The sequence below is a fragment of the Anabrus simplex genome, chromosome 1 (assembly GCF_040414725.1).
Source record: "Anabrus simplex isolate iqAnaSimp1 chromosome 1, ASM4041472v1, whole genome shotgun sequence".
In the NCBI taxonomy this organism is placed as follows: Eukaryota; Metazoa; Arthropoda; class Insecta; order Orthoptera; family Tettigoniidae; genus Anabrus; species Anabrus simplex.
Window position 1 is genome coordinate 421,606,899 of NC_090265.1, and position 16,031 is coordinate 421,622,929.

Genomic DNA, 16,031 nt, shown 5'->3' on the forward strand with positions numbered 1-16,031 from the left:
TTGAAGTGCATAATAGTGCATCAGTGACTGCGGGCTGCTGGAACAGAGTTCTCTTACAAGGGTATTTTCAGACTTGCAGAATGGTAAAAAGAATGTGCTCAAGGAAATAGAGATTATGTTGAAAAGTAAAGTAGTAATCTCTAGATTAAGGTTTTTCATTAATAACAAATTTTGATGCATGAAAAACTGGTCCTCATCATTTTCACTACAGCCATCATAAAAAGGCTCTCTTCTCATCAAAAATCCTTCTTCATGTACAGAAGTGCAGGATAAGGAGGAGGCCAGTTAGAACATAGTTTTACAAACAACAGTAAAAACATCCTATGAGATAATAAAAGTTCACATTAAATTCTTGCAATGTGAGATAATTCTGTTATTTTGATCTAATTGATTTTTACCTTTGAGTCCTGTTCAGGTCTATAAGATTTCACAGTACCATAGACCACCATCATTGCCTACTCTATTCTTGTCTTTTGTAAAGATTCCTTCTGTGACACGTGTATTGAAAACTGATGTCATATCTAAGTGTCCATGGTAATTATTAGAGGTACAATGTTGTTGGTACTGATAATGTTATGTAAACAATTTTAGAATAAAATTATTTTTGTCAAGTTTTGTTTGAACAACTGTCAATTCTTATTCACTGATAGTATTATTTTGACTTTTCAAATGGAGATTATAATGGACTAAATACTAGTCACAATTTAGAATGTATCAATTGAAAAGCTGTACGAGGGGTAATCCCAAAAATAAGGTATCCTATTATCCTATTTTTTATAAATACAAAGAACCATTAATTTCTATACCGTTTATTTCTATAATATTTACATAATTTTAAAGTTAAACATTTATCCATTTTGTACATAATCACCATTTCAGTCGATGCATTTTGTAGATGCTGTGACAGTTTTGTATGCCCATGTCATATCAGCTCGCTGCCATGCCGTTGAGGAAGCATTGAACCTCTATCTTTCACCTCGTTGTTGGTGTTTGTTTGAATTTTCGCAGGTTGGGCGAATGCCTCCACTCGTGTGATATTGTTTGGTCTCTGGTGTGAACTGAAATGCCCAGGTTTCGTCACCGATGACAATCAAGCCCAAAAATGTTGTTCTTTTTGTGTGTATAACGGCAAAGACCAAACAACAATTATGCGAGTGGCGACATCCCTCTTCGCCCAGGCTCAAGAACTGTTCATTTATTTTATGTGAAACACCCTTTTATCTGTTCAACTTATCATTAAACCAAGGTGTTTTCCCAGAGAAATGGAAGAAAGGATTTGTTAGCCCACTATTAAAAAATGGTTATGAAACTGACATAAAACAATATAGACCAGTCTCACAAATTTCTTCTCGTAGTTCAAAAAATAAATTGACTCAATAATTCTTGACAAGATCACACCTCTCTTTAGAAATATCATCATAGGTGAGCAACACAGATTCTTTTCAGGGCGGTCAACTTGTAGCAATCTTCTTTTTTCTCTTTTTTTTCCTGTCTGTTCCTCTTAGATTCAATAGACAACCACTTTCAGGTGGATTACATTTATGCAAACTTCTCAAAAGCTTTTGACACTGTCGACCATGATATCCTCTACCTACCACTTGCTATATATATCTATGGTATGCTCTATACTCAAATACTGTACACATTTGTGAAACCCTTCTCATCAGACCTCTGTACACAGATTAGATTCAACACAACATTAATTTATTTGCTTTGTTTATTTGTTTTACACTTTATTTTTTGTACGTCTGGGTATGGTTCACATTTCACTTTTGAAGGTGGTGACATGTAACTAGTGTCTTGTTCCACCGTTTGGTAGCATCACGCGCACAGGTGGTGCCAACGAATTCACTTATCATAGCCATTTCATAACAACACTGCCAGCGTAGGAGCAGACAACATGGAAAGCAACCACTGGGGACAGCAGTATACAACTTGGTTCCTATGGAAAGAAGGCGTAGCCACTGCAGAAATTCATCGGCTCTTGGTGGCAGTCTGTGGAGAACATGCGCAGTCATGGAAAACGGTTTACAACTAGGTGGTAGGTTGAAAAACAGGGTGCACATCGGTGGACAAGGGAACTAGTTCTGGAAAGAATGTAACAGTGTCAACACCAGCCAACATTGCTTGGGTCAAACAGACCATCCAAGGAAACAAATGTATCACATTTACAGAAATGGAGGCAGCCATGGGAATTAGCTGAAATACCCTGCAGCGGATCGTGCATGGCCACTTACAGTTGGGGAAAGCGTCATCCACATGGGTGCCTAGACTTTTGTCTGCAGACCAAAAGCAGAGGTGTGTGGACGTGTGCAGAGAACTTTTGCAACGCTGTGATCAAGATCCAGCTGGAATGGCTTCATGCCCAGCTCCACACTAGCCGAGAGACCACCGCTACCATTGATCAAATGGGATTCGCGGTGCTGCCACACCCACCATACTCTCCCGACTTGGCACCAGGTGATTATCACCTGTTCGGGAACATGAAGAAACCTCAATGTGGTCGCCGTTTTGCGGACTTTGCAGAACTGGACACAGCTGTCAGGGCATGGTTACACAGCACTCCGAAAGAATGGTTTCAGGAAAATCTGGAGAGACTGACAAATCAATGGCAAAAGTGCATACAGTTTCAGGGAGATTATGTTGAGAAGGTCGACATAATAACTGATGTGTAATGTATTTCATTTGGGTAGAAAAAAATACAGTGAAAAACAATATAGTATGCCCTTTGTATTAATTTAGAGTAGGCTTTCCATGTGATAATGTTGATTATACAGACCTACAACAGTCATTAAATCTGTAGTCTGTCACAATGCCGTGAATTCCTGAATACACTTTTCATTTTTAAATTGCTCCACTCCTTGGTGAATTACCCACAACTCCTAAAAAAAATAAACTTTCATGAACCAAACATACACAAAAGTTTTAATCATACATTGTTCACAAATCGGCATAGAACTAACTATGCATTCAATGGACCAATTGAACGAATGTCAAGATTTTTAAATAGTGTGAATATTGACGTATTTAACTGCTCATTGTCAAAATTTTAGAAATCACTTACACAATCTCCAGAAGTGATTATTACTTTCCTGTGCTTCTTTGTACTATAACCTAAGTATATATTTGTATATTTTTTTCTACTTATACTCCACTGACTCTTTCCTTTCTTTTTAGTTTGTTTTGTTTATTTTTCTCTTTTGTGTTGTAAAATATGGTATTACCGTTAATATAGTATTATTCTTTGCTTAGTTCCAGGTTCATTGCCACCTTCCTACCTCACAAGGGATTCTCTAGCCAGGTATTCTAGCATTTTTTATTATTTGTTCTTTGGAAAGCTCTCATACCCCATGTGAATCTAACATTGAAGACCAGAAGTTTTTAGAGTAACTTTAAAATCTGTGATGTACAAAATATATTTTTTTACTGTTATTGTGATTCAGTAGGTGTCTTTTTCCCGCCTTGTTCGTAACTGTTTTGAAAAACTTTGTTTTCCTCGCAGAATGAAGTAGAGAGAGAGAAAGATGATTAATTTTGGAACCATCAACTTCTTGAATTTATAGGTTTCCAATGTGGACAAAGTGAACTAATGCAATAGTGATACAATATTCAGTAGAACATAATCTTTCCTCCATCCCTATAATATTTTCTGTATTCCTGTTTGCAGCAGAAGTTGCCTTTACCATTCTGGTGAACAAATTACATCACACGTCTTTTTACATCTAGAAAGAAGTTGATCCTACATTTTATAATGAAAATTTACCTTAATCGTATAATAAGACAATGAATAAGTTCCATAAAATATTGAATATTTTCAGATTTCTATTTTTGGAAAAGTGTGCGACACATCATCTCTGTTCCCATCTTTAATTTGGGTAAAATAACTTAATTATAAAATTCAGGAAGAACAGTTTTTCAACTGCATGGTGCTTGATTATGTCTGTAGGTTATAGTCTCCAGAAATTGTTGTTATAATTAAACAGAAATTGGTTATTTAAGAAATACATTGAATATATATTGAAGGAATTAGACTGTAGAAGTATTCTAGACCATATTTTCAGCAAAAATATAGAAACAGCTGCTGATGCTTCTAAATTTTCTTAAGTATAGATTACCGTTGTAAGACGCCTTTTTCTGCTTATCTTAGGCTATCGGAAGTAAAATTTTGATTCCTTTTAAACTCATTCTAATATCTCAGTGCAAATACAGTATACTATGCATTGATTTTTAACTTTTCTTTATTTTGCTCGGTAGTTGTTGAAGTAATTTTATGATGTATTTTATTTTCAATATTTTTGCATAAAAAGATAATTTTGAACCTAGCAACTTTGCTGAATTTTATACGTTTCAGGGGGTCCAGAAATAATGCAAATTTTCTTTTCTCTTTTCTGTGGAAAAATGTATTAAAGGGGTGAATTCTCTCCCCAAACCTAGAGGTGTAAGTACGTAATTTTACTGTTTTGTGTAGAAAATGCAGTATTTTCAAACAACAGCAGTATTGCAAAATTTGAATTACCAAGCCACATAAAAATTCACTTTGGCTCCTTTTTCTACTCAGTATTTTAAGGGATAAACTGCTGTCAAGTATATAATAATCTAATTATTTGCTTGTCCAAACCTTGTCCCGTTTCTCTCCGGGCTCGGTTATGAGGTGAGATGAACCTGTTGTGGCGGGTTTTATGACCGGTCACCCTTTCTGATGTCACCCTCATCAGAGGATTTAATGAGATGAAATGAATTTCGTGATATATGATAGTAGGAAGGGAGAGGGTGAAACCCAATGCCAGCACATAGCGTACTCCTGTCGCATAGCACCAAGGGGTCTGCTCAAGGCTTAACATCCTCATCCAACAGACGAATCACCATCCAACAGCATCATATGCCTTGACTCCCTATGAGCACTGTGGGGAGGTTAGGAATTTAATCCAGGCTTTTGGCACACAATATAGTAATTAAAAATTGTATAACACCACTTCCCCTACCCTGCTGGCCAACATTCTGATGGTGAAATTTTTTTGACCGAGACTCAAACCAGCTAACCACAGTGTCAGACCATTTAGACTTCAGTGCCTTAACAGTCATGGCCACCAGGTGGGCTAAAAATATAGTAATCTAATAAAAGTTAAAATGTATGTATGTACAGAATCAATGTATTTTTTTCCTCTGATTAGTGTTAGTAGAGGATGGTTGTCCAGTTGGACTTGCCCTTCACCTTCTGTATGGATCTATACAAGTCCTTCTCAGTCAAAACCAATTGGAAACTTTCTATAAAATTATGTTTGAAGAAATTCAATAATTCCTTCCTAGTAGTATTCAGCATTCAATATTACTGGGGTAAATAGCTTACAAATGTTAACACGTTTAGTGCCAGACCAAAATTCATAGAATTTCTATCTAGTGCCGTAAGCTAATAGCGTTGAGTTACTTATTGGTGCCAAAACATTCACGGGCTTAACTTATCAAGTGATCGCTTAAACGAGGATATATTTATGATATATTAGGTTAACCCTTTGAGATACAAGGGACATATATGTACAGTTCTCATATTACAGTAAATTAATCAGCTTGGTGAATGATGTCATGATGCTGAAGTCTCATATTTCATATATGTCACTTTTGTGGACTATATTGATTCTTAGTACTGTTTTAGAAACAACTGAAATTATGCGTCATTCTTGAGTCACTGTGGAGCTACTGTTAACACTAAGGTTAATCATTTTACAAGTAATAGTCTTGTGAAAGTGAATTTCAGTCATTTTGAAGATAATCCACATATACTTTAGTTAATTGCACTTAAAATTACAAATTGGGACACCGGTGTCCCTGTGTACCATAAAGGTATGTACAAGTATCCTTTTTAAGATTTATCAGTATAAGTGTGTAACGCATGTATGTACTGAATGTATGTGTTCATACTTATATCGAGGTATAGATCTGATGATAAACTCATAAGGCTGGTAATTTCTGTTTTCTAAGTTTGCACGTCCTACCTGAATAACTATATCACAGTCTTGAGAACTATACAGAAGAGATATCATCATCATCATCTTCCTTCCAAGTATTGGGCCATGTGATTCCTGTTACGGTCTTGTATTTTTCTTATTGCAAGACTTGAAAGCAATCAAATGTCCTTCCGACGGGTTGCTAGCCTGAAGGAAGACAGAAGAGATGTTTGGAATTTTTTTAACTGTGTTCCATAAAATGTACATACATCGTGAATTCCTTATAATGGACGAAGAAGTAATTGTGGATATATCTTCATTTCTGCTCGTTACACCGGTTTAGGTAATCAAATTATACCATTGAAACACCAGCCAAATGATACATCCATTTATTACGAGCTGTTGACTACAACTAAACATCACACACACCAAGCAAAGAGCAAAAGCAAATGAAGATAAACCACTCCACTCAATTATCTGAATTACCGACACATAACCTCAATGTTGTATTCCTTAAAACTATATACACATGACATTTTATTTTTATGAGAAAACCACAACATTCCAACACTCCCCCCTTTTCTCAAAAAAAAAAAAATAACTACACTTCAATCAATTATCCTCTCATTGCAGCTTATACAAACTCTTGAGCTTGTTGCCAGATAAATTCTTTGTGAACAAGTCTGCAGCATTTCTCTCTGATGCTACATATACAAACTCAATGAACCCCTCTTTTACTAGATCTCTACATACATGGTACATGATATCAATATGTTTTGACCTTTCACTTACATTATTGTTTTTTCTCAATTTAATTCCTGCTGCATTGTCAGCAAAAACTTTACAAGGTATATCCATAAAGCTTTCCAGCCCTAGCTCTGTTAGCAAATCTTTCATCCAAGTTACTTCTTGAGATACCTCTCCCATTGCCATGTATTCATCATCCATGGTAGATCTAGCAATACAACTCTGTTTCTTACTATAGCATGATACTGCTCCCCCTGCCACTGTGGTTACATACCCACTCACTGATCTTCTAGACGTCAGTATCTCCTCCCCAATCTGCATCACAGAACACTTGTACTGACTCCTCACAATTTTTGAAACACAACTTTAAATCTCTAGTACCACATAGATATGTCATGATATGCTTCACTTCTTTCCAATCTTTAATCTTAGGTTTTTGACAATTTTGACTAACTTTACTTACCGCAAATGCAATGTCAGGTCTAGTATTATTTGACAAATATAGTAAACTTCCTACTGCACTGCAATAAATGGTACAATCAAATTCCTGCTCATCATTTTCAGCTGCTGAATACCCACTTGGTAAAATAGTCTTACTCGGTTTACAGTCACTCATGGAAAAATCAGCAAGTGATTTGTCAATATACACACTTTGACTCAACATAACCCCCTTCTTTTGTCTGTTTTATTTTTATTGACAGTAAGTTTGTTGCTTTCCCTAGATCTTTAATCTGTAACTCATCTGCCAACCTTATTTTAACCAACTTAACAACCTCTTTGTCACCTATTACAAGTATGTCATCGACATACAAGCCAAGAATACAATACTCCTTTACATATTTTTTAAAAATCTTGTCTTCTAATTATAGCATCAACACAAGCATTCCAGTCTTTACTCGAATTAGGTAGTCCATAGAGGATTTTCTCAATTTACATACATAACTTTGGACATCCTTTTCTACGAACAATTCTGGTTGTTCCATGTATACAGTACAACTGATTTCACTGTTTAAGTAAGCACTAGTTACATCTAGATGTTCTACAGTCCAACCTTTATGTACTGCAATACCTATTAACAGTCTCATTGTTTTCCTCTTTATAACAGGACTGTCATTTCTTGATGGATACAGTACTTTTGCATCCATCTCTTGGCACAGGCCAGAGTAAAGTGTAGCTTCCACCAAAGTCCCAGTCAACATCCATGGCTGTGACAATATGGAAGTTGCTGGGATATGGGTAGTGCTAAGTAATGACATTCAGAGCATGACTAGTGCATCTGAGTGTTATGAAAGGTGCTGCTCATAGGGTCAGTCATGCTGCAATAGTACTTTCTGTCCCAGTGAGGAAAGCAATGGCAAACTACCTCACTCCTCATCTTTTTAGTACGCCTCATTTTGGTGCTGCCATTGGTTTTTGGGGTTTCCTTATAACCGCATAACCTTTGGTGGTGCTATTTGAGGATCCAACCAGCCTCTCGGCTGATGACCTAACAGACAGACAACAGGACTAAATGTTTCATCAAAACTAAGGTTCATCTGTCTCTTAAAACCTTGACCAACCAACCTGGCTTTATATTTCTTAATGTTACCCTCACTCTCATATTTCAATGAAAACACCCATTTAGAACTAATTCCTTGATATTTTCTGGTCTTTTTACAATTTCCCAAACATCCTTCTTTCTCATCTCATTGATCTCCACTTTCATGGCTTCCATCCAGTTAGCAGACTCTTGGCTTGACATAGCCTCCTGAACTGTTCTAGGTTCCACTACACTCATATGTTTAACTTCCATCACTGCCTTACATCCAAATACTTTCAATCTACCTATTCCTTCCTCATCTAACTTCTCTGCTTTTGCCTGATACCTATTAAACACCTCCAACACTTCATCCTTATTTTTCACACATACAGCCACATTAAATCTGGAGTATTCATCAATCATAGTTATACCATATTGAGATTTCCCAAGTGATGGTGGACTAAATTTTCCAATTACATCAGTGTGCACAACATCAAGTGGGTTTTCTGCCTTACGCTCGCAAGACATAGGTACTCCCTTGTTACTTAGTTTCCCCTGAATGCATACAGAACAAGTATTAATATCATTACTCCTTTTCAATTCATCATTGGCAGTTTAAACAAAGCTTCAGAATGAACATGTCCATATCTCTCTTGCCACAACCTAACCTGCCCAACACTTTTAAATGCTACATTGTTATTACATTCTTGATCTATTATTTGATCACAGTCACTCACAGCTACATATCATTTCTCCCCCTCTATTTGTACTACATATACATCATTCCTCCTGTTTGCAATAAACAATGTTTCATCACCATTCTTATCTACAACCACTGCTTTCTCACCTGCAAATCCTACTTTGAAACCTTTGCTGGTTAACTTACCAACTGATATTAAATTTGCACCCAAGTTTGGTACATACAACACATCCGTAAATGTAATTGTCCAGCCTATTGACATTTTTACTTTGGCCTTACCTATACCTTTGATATCCAGCTTACTGTTATCTCATATTTCTACATTCCCGATTACATTTGTTAACATGTCTATAAACATCTTTGTTGGACACATATGATGGGACACACCTGAATCGAACAGCCAATCTTTAATTTTCTCAGTTCCCACAGAAACTACCATGCTCATTGCCTTATCTACTACATGTATAATTTCTGAGCTTACCACTTTTCCACTAGCATTCACTGATCTACTCTCCTGCGATGATTCGTCACTCTTCATTGTTGGACATACTTTTGAATAATGCCCTGACTTACCACAATTGAAGCACTTTTGGGTATTGCGACAATATTTAGATACATGTCCCTGTTTACCGCAATTGTAGCAACTATATTTTCCTCATCCCACGTCTTCTTTCTTGATATCTCGCTTCTGTTGAAAACCATGGCTTGAGCTTCATCCTCCTCACATTTTCCAGTGTCGTAAGCCTTTCCTCCATTTTGCTGAAGTTTCCTTCTGCTTTCCTCCGTGAGTAATCTCGCCTTCACCTTCGAGATGGTCAGTTTCGCCAAATCAGTTTCCAAGGAAGGTATACAAGCTACATATTCCTCTGTAAGATTTCCGATGATCATTCCTGCAACTTGTTGATCTGTGAACTCGTATCCAGCTTTGCTCGTTCTCCCCCCACAGTTGATTTATTTTTGCGAAGTATTCTTGAACACTCATGTCCTTGGGCTTCATAAAATGAGTTAACTGTTTCAGGGTCATAGCACCATTCACTAGCCCTCCGTCATTACACAACTCGTCCAGTTTTTCCCATGCCTTTTTCGCCGATTCAGTATCTGCAATGTCACGTTCAAAATCTTGTCCCACATATTTGAAAATAACCGCTAACGCGATCACATTGTTTCGCGCTCGCCGTCTTGTTTCTGTCTGAGGCAGTTGACAACCTGGCATATCCTCATACTCTATTACTGATTCCCATACATCTTTCAACAACAGCTCTTGTTTCACATTTAATGCCCACGAAAAATAGTTTTCCACTGTAAGCTTGGCTACATTCCTATTCAGTGTTTCTTCACCGGTCCACGAGGTCGTCATTTTTCCCATCAATAATGTCACAACTTGCTCTGTCCGTTAATTCTCGTTACTCCATTTCCACTTATATTGTCCGAAATTTACTGCGGCGTTTTGGCGCTCTGGAGCTCTAAGCCCATAACCTGTTGATATATCTTCATTTCTGCTCGTTACACCGGTTTAGGTAATCAAATTATACCATTGAAACACCAACTTCATGACACATCCATTTATTACAAGCTGTTGACTACAACTAAGCATCACACACACCAAGCAAAGAGCAAAAGCAAACGAAGATAAACCACTCCACTCAATTATCTGAATTACCGACACATTACCGACAATGTTGTATTCCTTAAAACTATATACACATGACATTTTATTTTTATGAGAAAACCACAACATTCCAACAGTAATTCAGTTTTTGGAAGCCGAGGTCAGTGATGATGAAGACTCTCTCACCTTCGATGAAGACCAACTGTTCATTGTAAAGATATTGAATCTCAACTGTGAAGTATATATGGACAACTTCTTCAGCTCACCTAATCTGCAATTTATTCTTGCAGAAAAAAATTGAAAGCTTGTGAAACAGTGGGCATCAAGAAAACAATGTCAAATATTCCCCAGAGGACAAAGTTATGAAGAGAGGGGATATTCACTTTTTGACAAGTAATTGCATGTCTTGCCTCAAGTGGGTGGACAGTAAGCCAGTGTACCTAATCTCCAATTTCATATCACCACTTGAGGTAACTACTGTAAAACGGTGCATGCAGGGTTCCTCTCATTCAGTTATCATTCCCTGTCCTGTCGTGGTTACTAAGTATAACAAGTGTATGGGGGATGTAGATGTCGTGGATGCAAGGAGAATGGTGGTATTAAGAAGAGGGATTTGGAGAGGATTAAAAGGTTGAATACCTAAAGGTGGTCAAAGTCTTCCTAGTTCAATACTAGGTGAAAGGCTTCTGTGAAAAAAAAAAGTCCAGAAGAAGGAGATAAAGAAAAATACTTCAGAAGTTACAAAATTGACTGCAGTACAAAAATTAATTACTACCGTAGACTTTTCTTTGATCTGACAGACATTGGAATGAATAATTCTGTACAGTGTACCACAGACTTTGCAATGATATTGGCCAAAATTCGGAAATACCACTGACCTCACTGGTATTTCACCAGTGTATCCGTTCGGAGATTGATCGGCAGGAAAAGATCATTACTCATTGTGGTAAACACCAGAAAGAGGTGTAGATTCTAAAACAGGAAACAGTGTGTGAATTGCAGTCTGCTCAATCTGTAATATTCATCCTTCCTTTGTTGCCAGACGGAACTGCTTCCAAGAATACCATGCCTAAAACTTTATTTTTGAGATGTTTAGTGAATGATCTGTATAGTGAATAATAAGTACAGTATATACCCTTAAACTAGCAGTTTATTTTTCCTGAAATCCTGCCAATTTGTTACCTTTAACGTACATGGGGACATATATGTCCCAATCATTTTTTTGGAAACGGGGATGTTTCCTTCAAAACGAATTATTTCATCATTTAAGTTGGTGTCAAATAGACAAGTATATCATTAAATTCCATGAATGTACGCATCAGTTTCCTTGTGTACTTCAAAGGGTTAATTTATTATTTATATTTGGTCAGATAGTGTGACTCCAAATGGGGTTGTATTGAACATTACAAATTGTACACTCACACATGCCCCCATATGGTGTCGCAGTTATACAATAGTTAATGCCCTGATACATGTATAGAAAACAGCCTTATCACTGCAGTAACATGCAAAGGATGGCAGTTGGACAAGATCCATCCACAAGCGTGAACTGAGGAATTTCCTCATTTCGTCTAATTCACCCATTCATTAAACCGGCTTGATCTGTTTAATGCTTAGCCATTAAAACTTGCTGATCATTACAGCTCATTTCCTCTACCATTAAATTTATTACTTCATTCGTAACAAATAAACAATAAATGTTATAAGGTGAGGCTCCTTGAAAAGGAATGTCACGTTGAGCGCCAATGCAAGGGTCCTTAGTTGTTGTTGTTGTTGTTGTTGTTGCTGTTGTTAATATTTTTCCTTTTATTGAAACCCCATCCTTGTTTTCACTCGTGAGACTCACTTTCAGCACTTTCTGAATTGTCCGTACTTTCTACATTCTCATTGTCTATACTTGGTTCAGAATCTCTGTAACTACATTTTTCATTGATATGATCATTGTCCAACTTGTCCAATAAATCATTCTGCCATTTGTTGGTGGAATATTGAACTTCAAGATACACCGCTGTTGCTGCTGGAAGGAAGACCAATTTGCAATACTGGGGAGTGCATCAACTCCAAATTCGTATTTTTTGAGTTGTGCCACTATTGCAGCCAATGAGTGATATATTCAGATCTGATATTCAAAGATGCTCTCGCGAATGTAACAGCTGGTATTAAAGTGAATGGATAAATCATCAACAACATAAAATATAATAATGATATAACCCCACTTACAGATTCAGACCTAGGACTACAGCATAACGTTAATCTGGGTAATGCAGTTGTTCAAAATAGGGTATGAGAATTAATATCTAAAAAACTCAAGTTATGGTTCTCAACAAGAGTCATAATGTTTCATTTCCAAATGCTTCGTTGTTAAAATAAACAGCAGAATGCTTGAAAGAGTTACTCTATGACCCTAAACTCAAGTTTAAATCTGTGAAAGAGATTTGTTAAGGGCTGCATTTGATATATCCTCCTATATAGAGTAGAATCATGGATTCTCAATGCAGCTATGCTTTTGAGATGCGAGTGTATCAACATATGCTGAAAATAGCACAAACCGGGGAAAACACAGATGACCACCAAACAACTCCTTTGTAAAGTAGGGTAAAAACTGCTTTGTAGCAGTGTATCGATTCATTCAAGTGTCGGAGTGAATCGATTCACAGGAACGACGAGCACACGGCACACAATTCAGCTGACTCGCAGCAGACAATGCGCACTCACGAGACACAATACACGCATGGCTTGCTAGCGGGACACTGGACATTGGCGGGGAGACGAACTTCCACTGCAGTGAGACATACTGAGCCATAGCACACTGAAAGAATCGTATGTAGTCACGGATCAGTGAGTTGCACACACACACGGTTAATTAACGGTACACTGGGCATTGGCGGGGAGCCGAACTTCTGCTGCAGCGTTACATACAGAGCCATTGCACACTGAAAGAATCGTTCGCTATAACGGACACTCGCGCTCAGCTCATTTGAAAATAATACCCACTAAATAATAGACGGATTTACTTGCAGTGTTAAAAAAGTAGTCAAAACATAATTCCAAAGTACCCAGCTTGTAAGTTGGTAGGCTATTAATTTATTCTACTTACCGTATTAGTTTAATTAATCAGTACTTTTATAACTAGTTGACATTCAACAATTAATTAAACTCAGCTCTCTAGCCTACCTTCCCGGCTGAGTGGCTCAGACTGTTGAGGCCTGGCCTTCTGACTCCAACTTGGCAGGTTCGATCCTGGTTCAGTCTGGTGGTATATGAAAGCGCTCAAATACATCAGCCTTGTGTCGGTAGATTTTTTTGTTCCCATTAGATTTACTGGCATGTAAAAGAACTCCTGCGGGACTAAATTCCGGTACCTTGACGTCTCCGAAAACCATAAAAGTACTTAGTGGGACGTACCTTACCTACCCTATATGTATGAGTCATGCTCATGTCCACTCGAAATTGTCTGTTTATATTGGGAAGAACTGCTCGGTATTCTCTCAGTTCGTATGTTGCATCATTGCACAGTACTTCAATAATCGAATCATGAGATCACCGGTGTATGTGGACAGTAAGTGATGCGACTGATTCAAAAGCTTAAATAAAAAATATGTTTAATGAGAAAACCAATGGGCTACTGTACATTTCTGGTAGCCTATCTAAAATATGACAATTTAAAAAATCCTCTACTGATAGAAAAATACATTTTCAAAGACGACTGAGCTAGTTTGCCATGCATTTAAGGTTGTGTAGCTATGACCTTGCATTTGGGAGATGGTGGATTCGAATCCTACTGTCATTAGCCGTTAAGATGGTTTTCCATGGTTTCCTATTTTCACACCAGGCAAATGTTGGTGCTGTACCTTAATTAAGGCCACAGCCACTTCCTTTCCACTTCTACCTCTTTCCTATCTCATCGTCGCAATAAGACCTATCTGTGTCGGTGCGACATAAAGCAACTTATTTGATTTATATTTAATATGTAGACTACTTATTGTTGACACAGGTATTTTTACATCAAATTTTGTATATAAAATAAGAGTTGTGACTTATTATTATTAACTACATAAGTTTTGTGTTGTAATAAGCATGTATAGTATTGTACAAGTAACTATTTTTTCCTGCATTTAAATATTTAATTTATTTATTTTGTATCATGTTCTTACCAAGAATATAATGAAATTTCCAAGTTCTTTGAAATCATTTAAGAAAAGGCTTGGCAAACAACTGATAGGGAATCTCCCTCCTGCGTGACAGCACTAAATGCAGATCATTGATGATTGTATGTACGAATATTTTTAATCTAACTCTGTATACTTATTTAATGGAGTTGTCACTGTCAGACAAAGGTTTGGTAACATCAAAACTCGGTGCGAAGAAGTGGCTGCAGGAGGATCGAGAATCTGAAAACTAGATGACGCATAAGAAAGCAGTTCATAGAATGAAGACCAGATGGCAGCAGCAAGCATTGAATGTTGTTGCTGCTGTCTTATCAGTACACACTACACAATGCAATAGGATCGATGACTAATGAGCCATGAATCGGCTCACTGCATCGATTCAGTAACGTGAACAGTATAAAATTAATCGATTCAGCAAAATGAATCAAATATCTCATCACTAATATGGGTGTGTATGTGTACAATTTGTAATGTTCAATACGACCCCATTTGGGGTCGCACTGTCTGACCAAATATAAATAATAAATTAACCTAATATATCATAAATATGTCCACGTTTCAGCAATCACTTGATAGGTTAAGCCCGCGGATGTTTTGGCACCAGTGAGTAACTCGACACTATTAGCTCACGGCACTATACGGCTTTCTAGGAATTTTGGTCTGACACTCAACGTGTCAACAATTGTAAGCTATTTACCCCAGTAATATTGAATGGTGAATACTACTAGGAAGGAATTATTGAATTTCTTCAAGCATAATTTTATACAAAAAGTTTCCATTTGGTTTTGATTCAGAAAGACTTGTATAGATCAATACAAAAGGTGATGTTGATTACCATTTTAAGGGGAAGTACAACAGGACAACCATCCTCTATTAACACTAAATAGAGGAAAAATGGAAGAGGTCTGACACTTCAAATAAAGAAAACAAAAAGAAAGGTAAGGGTGATGAAGGGCGTGAAAATTAGAGACTCCCTAGGCCTCGAAAACCTAATACCATTGGGGTCAGAAGAGAACAAGTTGACCAAAGGAGATTAGATATAAATGACAGTGAGGAGCATGACACAATTAAGAGGAAGCTAGGGGCTAGTCATACATCTCCCACATCTTTTTGTGTAGCACTATTGAAATAGAAGACTGTACCTTGTTGTGTCAAGAATTCCTCAGTAATTCCCCTTTGGAGAAAAATCAGGAACATGTACCAAAGTCTCTGGTTCAGAACAATCCTGATGTCTGCACATTGTTATGTCCTGGATCCTTCCTGTGACAGATCTGACCTATAATATTACATGACATCTTGATTGCATTCAACCATTTTGATATTGATAGATATTTGTTATTTATCC

The 16,031-nt window shown here is 37.1% G+C and overlaps 1 protein-coding gene across 1 annotated transcript in view; it reads left to right on the top strand.

The window, feature by feature from the left end:
• LOC136871708 (uncharacterized) overlaps positions 1-16,031 on the top strand; it is a 245,700-nt gene that overhangs the window by 185,464 nt on the left and 44,205 nt on the right. Inside the window, exon 15 of the mRNA XM_068227141.1 lies at positions 3,253-3,301. Within this exon, the coding sequence (XP_068083242.1) occupies positions 3,253-3,301 (49 nt within the window). The remainder of the gene's footprint in view (positions 1-3,252; positions 3,302-16,031) is intronic.